This window comes from Sorghum bicolor, chromosome 1, assembly GCF_000003195.3.
Source record: "Sorghum bicolor cultivar BTx623 chromosome 1, Sorghum_bicolor_NCBIv3, whole genome shotgun sequence".
NCBI classification, from domain to species: Eukaryota; Viridiplantae; Streptophyta; class Magnoliopsida; order Poales; family Poaceae; genus Sorghum; species Sorghum bicolor.
In genome coordinates, this window is record NC_012870.2 from 2,746,076 (window position 1) to 2,753,514 (window position 7,439).

At 43.0% G+C, this 7,439-nt stretch overlaps 2 protein-coding genes across 2 annotated transcripts; one reads left to right on the forward strand and one right to left on the reverse strand.

Annotated features, from left to right (window-relative positions):
- LOC8057052 (PHD finger protein ALFIN-LIKE 3) lies at positions 1,307 to 4,985 on the forward strand. The gene is made up of 5 exons (XM_002463590.2): positions 1,307 to 1,571; positions 1,660 to 1,692; positions 1,804 to 2,026; positions 4,213 to 4,333; positions 4,420 to 4,985. The coding sequence occupies exons 1-5, from the start codon at positions 1,466 to 1,468 to the stop codon at positions 4,687 to 4,689; spliced, it is 753 nt and encodes a 250-aa protein (XP_002463635.1). The 5' UTR covers positions 1,307 to 1,465; the 3' UTR covers positions 4,690 to 4,985.
- Positions 5,484 to 6,200, reverse strand: LOC110431664. The gene has a single exon (XM_021450932.1). It carries the CDS (start codon positions 6,103 to 6,105, stop codon positions 5,860 to 5,862), a length of 246 nt encoding a protein of 81 aa, XP_021306607.1. The 5' UTR covers positions 6,106 to 6,200; the 3' UTR covers positions 5,484 to 5,859.

The window sequence follows — 7,439 nt, forward strand, 5'->3', positions numbered from 1 at the left end:
GTCAATTCCGACTAAACTGTGCAATTAATTTTTATTTTTATCTATATTTAGTACTTCATGCATGTGTCTAAAGATTCGATGTGACGGGGAATCTGAAAAATTTTGCAAAATTTGTTGGGAACTAAACAAGGCCTTAGTATAGCGTCGGTGCGGCTACTGATGGGAACCTGACTGCCACTGTAGAACTGAATACACGTGCTTGTTGAATGTTCGTTAAGGCTTTTTACTCCAAGAACCAAAAAATTTTCAAGATACTCTGTCACATCGAATCTTTGACACATACATGAAGCATTAAATATATACAAAAAATAAAAACTAATTGCACAGTTTAACTGTAAATCGCGAGACGAATCTTTTGATCCTAGTTAGTCCATAATTATATAATATTTGTTACAAACAAACGAAAGTGCTACAGTAGCGAAATTCAAAATCTTTTCACATCTAAAAAAGGCCTTAGTTCACCCCAAAAACTAAAAAAATTTCAAGATTTCTCGTCACATCGAATCTTAAGACATATGCATGAAGCATTAAATATATACAAAAATAAAACTAATTGCACAGTTTACCTGTAAATCACGAGATGAATCTTTTGATTCTAGTTAGTCCATGATTGGATAATATTTATCACAAACAAACGAAAATACTATAGTAGCGAAATCTAAAAAGTTTTCACATCTAAACAAGCTGAACTCCTGATGCGCGGATCGACGATCGACGTCTCTGCGTTGCTGCGATTATGCTCTGTGACGTACCAGGGCCTCGTTTACTTCTAAATTCTTTTATAAAATGGATACGATAGCATTTTTCATTTGTATTTCATAAATATTGTTTAAATATAGTCTTATTAGATTCAAAATATTTATCTCGCAAATTACAAATAAACTATATAATTAGTTGTTATTTTTATCTATTTAATTGTCTATACATGTGTTATAAGATTTGATGTGATGTGATTTTTTTTAAAAAATTGTTTTGAAGTAAACAAGGCCGGTATCCATCAGTGTGAACTTGAGCTAGCGAAGCAGTGGAAACCGCGACTCGATCGCAAACCGGGGAGGGTCGGGCGGGCCCGTACCACATCCCTATCGTGCCAGGTCAGCAGCCTATCCGGGCCGTCTTCCCTATAGGCCACACCTATCTGTCCCCTACACGCACTCCACGGATCTCACCTCCACGTGGGGCCACACTGAATCTCACGCTCCTGGCCCTCCGTGTCAGTGTCAGGGCCCCACGAGGCGGCATCGCGTCGCGGGCCGTCAGGCGTGACCGAAACATTGCCTCGGCCGGGTGCTCGGGTGTGTAATAAAAGATTGGCGACGAAGCAAGGAAGGCAGCCGAATCCCAACTCCTGTGTGTGCGCCGTCGCCTCGTCGGCCGCTGTTGCTGCTGTGCCCCTCCCCAGCCGCTCCCGCCCGGAGCACGCCGCCGCCGCCGGCGCGGGCGCGCACCGACGCCGTCGCGTCGCATGGATATGGCCCCCGCGCCCGTCTCCTCCAACCCGCGCTCGGTCGAGGATATCTTTAAAGACTTCTCCGGCCGCCGCGCGGGGCTCGTCCGCGCCCTCACCTCCGGTAACGACCGCTCTCCCCCCGCCCGCTGCGCTCTGAGACCCGCGCAGATCTAACGGACGCTTTGCCTCTCATGTCGTTGCCGGTGCAGATGTGGACGATTTCTGCAGCTTCTGCGACCCAGGTGAGTGAGTGAGATCGATCCGCGGCGAGCTCTCGCGCGGTGCGTGCGTGCGTCGAGTGGTGGATCCGGGCGGGAAATGAGCGGATCGGTGTTTCCTTTTCCTGCTTGCAGATAAGGAGAATTTGTGTCTCTACGGCCTTCCCAACGGGACCTGGGAGGTGTCGCCGCCGGCGGACGAGGTTCCGCCGGAGTTGCCCGAGCCGGCGCTCGGCATCAACTTTGCGCGCGACGGCATGCAGCGCCGCGACTGGCTCTCACTCGTCGCGGTCCACTCTGACTCGTGGCTCATCTCCGTCGCTTTCTTCTACGGTGCTCGCCTCAACGCCAACGACCGGTACCAATTCTTTTCTGCTTCGAACACTGGAATGCTGGATTCGATTCGCCTTCTCAACTAGTTGCCTGCTGTTGCGCGAGAGCATAGAATGCATGTTCTTAAATTCACTCCTCGAATTTGTGGTTTTTGTTAACTTCATTGTTTGCCTATTTTCTTGGGAATTAGTTGTTTGATTGTTAGGTGACTGGGATACTTTGGGGGATGTTCGTGTTTATGATCTGTATTTATTTTATTTCACTTGGTGCATGTGTTTGCATGTGCACATGTTTATTGTGCTCCTCTTTTTGTTTCCTTTGAGTGAATTGGGGGTCATGCTTTGGGGATGAGTTCGCTTTATCGGTACTTTTGCATGCTGTTCTCTTTTCTTTTTGTTTCTGTTTATGCTGCATGAGTGCATGTGCAATCAGAATCATCAGTCCTTATATTTCATAATGACACATTTCATAGAATTCCGATCTCGGAGTAGTACTGCGGAGATCATGGCCTATCTGTTTATTATGGGGGTGCCAAACTATTGGTCCCTTTTCCACTTTATTTATTACAGAAAATCATGTGCAGCAGTTGAGGATCTTGTGCTTTTATCTTGCTCTAGAACAGCATGTTCCATTGCTTCTAAGAATTCTGAAATCAATCGTATTTTTGTTTTATTATGGAGAATAATGCCACGGTTTAGAACAGAGCTTAAAGAGGCATATCTTAGTAAGTATTCTTGTACATTTATTGCTGGGACATCCATTTCCAAATGCATCCGAACATCTTGGCGAATCCTTTAATCTTTGAATCTTGCAACTCTAAACTCCATTTCCAAATGCAGAACGTCCTAAACTGTTGCAGCTTGCTTGCTAGTGCAATTGCTCTATGTTTGCATGGAAATGATTTTAGCTAATTAGGAAGGTGGGAAACTATATGCATAATTTAGTTAAGATGTATTCAATTATTCATTTTTACAGTCAGTGTTGCCCAAACAATAGTGTGCCAACATACTAATATAGAGGTGTGTTGATCATTGAAAATACATAACGGTATTATACGCGAGATGTGTAGAGTCATGGCCAACATGAGCAGTATATCAGTGACATCTATTTATGCTTTTTTTCTCTTATTTTCTATTTTTCCTGCTAGCCAGTGTTTATATTCCTTTGCTTTTCTTGAGTATTTATTGATTTTTTTAGTGTGTAAGCAAAATGTTGTTTTTTTTAATCAAATTATACGTCTTGCACCTTTCAGATTAATATCCTCAGAATTTAAATGCTGACCCTATGTAGTATTTACTCCTAAGTGCATACTTTGTGGAGATTGAGGTTTGTGTATTTCAACAGCCTTCTATATTGATTGGATTGCTGATTTGCACTTGTTGTTCTTTCTATCACAAGTTTTCCTTTATGAGAATGAGAATTACAGTGAGAATGTTATGCATAATTATTCCTCTGCATTCTTCTAGTTCTATATGTTGCTTTATGCAGTTGATCCCATATAATTTTCAGTTTCAGGGGATTTTTCGAAAGTTCCAATTTGCCTTTTGTTCTTGGGACCTTAGTTGTCCATCTCTGCACCTAAAACTAAAATGAAATTCCCTTAACTTGAACACTTTCGGAAGACCTAGATCTTAGTTGTTAAGTCATCATTTGTTGTACTGTAGTCCTGTTCTGTCTTTTGACACTGGGATATAGATTCTAAGCTTCCCATCACTTCAAATCTTTTGAGAGACGTTTTTGAGCCTCAGTATTCTGATACTCGCTTATTGTCTCAGTGATATTCTGTTATGATGTCCAGATAGTGTTATTCTGACAACTTAATGACTGAACATTTTCTTTGTGAACACTTATGTATTGTTTTCGTACTTTCGTAGTAATCTGAACTTATTGGAGAGATCAATCTGCACTTATGTTGTAAAAAAAAATCTCGACTAATTTTTTTCCCCAAAAAGCTAATTAGACATTTGGACTCTTTCTCTCTGTACATACCCAACTGCTCGCAGACATGTTTATTCACGTCTATCTGAGCTGGCAATTCCTCTGTTTGAAGCCATGTTGTGCGCTGGAGTCTATGTTTGTAGCAATAAGATACTATTAAAGATCAAGGCTGGAAAACTGATTGGGAGAAAAGGAAATGTTTTTTTCTAGTTTGTGACAGACTTGATGCAGTCTCTGATTTGATAATTTGCTCTCTTTTTTTCTCTCTCTCAGGAAGCGCTTATTCAGCTTGATCAGTGATCATCCTTCTGTCTTTGAAGCATTCGCGGACAGGAAACACGGCAGAGATAGGTCTGGGGTTGATAGCAGTGGCAAGTCCAGACACTCATCAAAGGTGTCATTAATCTTTCCAATAGTTTGGTTTTGCTCCAGTTTATGTACAAAATCTTACTCAGATTGAATTGCTTCTTTCTCATGCAGAGAGCAAACGATGGCCATGCGAAGAATTCCAGGGCAGCAGCTCCTGCTGCCAAAGACTATGACGACGACGATGACGAGGAAGATGAGGAACACACGGAAACCTTTTGTGGAAGCTGCGGCGGCCTTTACAACGCGAATGAGTTCTGGATCGGCTGCGACATATGTGAGCGGTGGTTCCACGGCAAGTGCGTGAGGATCACCCCTGCCAAAGCGGAGCACATAAAGCACTACAAGTGCCCGGACTGCAGCTCAAAGAAAATGAGGCAGTAGGTCCCCGCCTGCACTGGCCGTCGCTGACCTGTTTGATCTGATCCAAACCATACTCCGTTGTTTGCCCCAAGGTCGCTGTTAGCAGAGGTGAATTCCTTCATTTTAGGACATTTGTGGGGTTGTTATGTGGTGGTAGCCTGGTAGGAAGAGGCAAAGGACTGATAGATACATGCTCGTCGCTTGTTTTATTTTATATATAAATGGCTCGTTCGTTGTTCATCGTTCATTGTTTTGCCTGCTTCGTCGCAGACGTTGTGGCGGCATGAACTGATGAGTGGTTTGTTCTTGCTGTTTCACTGATTTGCGTGTGTATGTGGACTGGTCCTGTCAAATTTGTAGGCCCGAAACCGTAGTTCCATTTGCGTGTACGTGGGCTGATTTGCCGATCTGCCTCTGCCATCTGTGTGGGCATGGTAGTACGCCAGTATTACCCACCCACCCAAAAAAAGTATTATGGTTTATCTGGTCAAACTTTAATGAATTTAATTAAATTTATAAAAAATATTAGCCATATTTGTATTTTCAAATAAATTTTTTATATTGTATCTACAAATAAGTTATTTTATAAAAATATATTCTAGAGATTCATCTAATGATACTAGTTTGCATTAGAAGAGCCTGGGACTCCTACATTAGCCTAAGAACCTGCAGCTGATCAGGCCTAACGCGTCCCTCGAGCCTGTTTGCTGGTTAGAAAAACCATAACTAAAATACTGTTAGTTGACTTATGAGAGAGAAATATTGTTGAATGGTTGATAAATTTGACTGATAAACTCATGCAAATAAGCTCTTAGTGTGGGAATCAATGATGTTGGACATTCCATTTGCGCATACACAACGAACAGGTACACTTCTCCATTAAAAGTAATGGAATAATGAAGTTGAACAAACAATTGGTAAGTCGGAATCCATCAAGAACTCAAGATATATATAATAACACAAGGGGAAAAAAAGACGTGCAACGAAGATAGGAGACGTAGAATAACATGTGGCTAGGCAAGCCATAACTCCTGGCCCACACGTCATACATTGATCATTTCGATTAACCCATCACACTTATTACTTGCTTATAAAATTATTTGGCCACGCTTTGCCTATCTTTACTTACGGAAAAAATAGTAGCCGGCCACACGTGACCTGATAAGTTTTTAACCACCACCGTCGCTTCGTTCAACTGGACGACGGCGCCAGCGCCGACGCCGGCGCATCGGATGAGCTGGATTCTGAATCAGCCAACCTCATATCCGCATAGACGACGCGGCCTTCGCCGGAGTCGGGGGCGGGGCTGCCGCCGTCTCTCACCGAGCCGTCTTCGCTGTCGGTGGCGGCGGAGGCGGTGGTGGCGAGGTGGCAAAGGAGCAGACCCATCAGGGCCAAGCTCAGCATGGCCACGCTGATCTTGTTGCGGGACGGCATGTTTAGATATGCGTGGTATCTAGCTCCCCTTATTTGTTGTCTTCCAAGGTTTGGTATTTTTTGCTTTCTCTTGTTGTAGCTCTAATGCCCACAAAAGGTAAGGTTTTATCGGTGCTGGGATCCATGGCCGTTTGTGGTGTTTGCGTGAAAGTGGGTGCCTTGTTAGTCCTATTTTTGGAGGGTTATGAATGCAGCCCTCCGTTGCCAGCTTTGAATAGGTCTTGTACGTGCCACCTGCCACGCATGCCTTTCCTCCGGCGTCCATGTGTCTCGCAATACCGATTTACTAGCATTCGAAATTGCAGTGTTAGAGAGTAGAGACCACCCAACCACGTCGATTGCGGACACGCTTCACCTTGATTTATTGTTACTCATTGAGCTTTGCCTAATCATTGTAGATCATGTTTGGATCAAAAACTTGAATTACAGTAATATAATAAGAGTAATCTCTAGGCGATTTAAACACGTACCCTAAATTTTTATGAAATATCTAGATTATTATAGTTCCAATTCATGAGTTTACAATATCTACCTCTAACGTTTAATCGAGAGTTCAAGTGGTAGTGTCCTCATCATGGAACCCTCAAGGTGAATAGGTGATGGCTGATGGGGCGTTCCAAGAAAGATGGGGATACGTGATTAGAGATGGCACATGAGAGGTTATCTAGTCAGGCACATGAAGGCTGAACTTCTCTTGCAGTCCGAATGGAGTTGGTGGCGTGCCTAGAAGGTGTTAACAATGCAGCGCAGATGTATCAACCAATATCGCGCTGGAGAGAGAGACGCACAACAACTGCTCTGGGCTTTGCAAGGAGATAATTTTCAGACTCTGATAATTTTCAGACTCTCGATATATATATAGTCTTCGCACAAACTGAAGGAGCTGTTAATTAGCGGACAACTTCATGTCTACCCAAAAAGTGCAGTGCGCTCCCAGTGAATGTAATCGTGTATCACATTTACATGAGCTAGCTGCTCTAGGAAGCAGGTGCCAGGAGTTATTGTCTTCATGTTCGAGTGCCAAAATGTATCATGTACTTAGTGTGAAAATAATTTAGCATGGTTAAGTAATGGAATCACCGATTAACTATAAGGATAGAGTTATAGACAAAGACAAATATTACAATCTATAATCTAGTTATTACGATCCTTAATTCATGACTTATAGGTTATAAAAATCCAAAGTGATCTAAATAGGACCTATGGTCCGTTTGATCCAAAGTATTAATCTGGAGCATTAAGCTCCATTTCCATTTCGCTGGGCCTAAAGGCCGTGGCCGTCCAAGTCCAGATCTCCATTTTCTCAAAAAAAAAAGGTCCAGATCTTCAGCCCA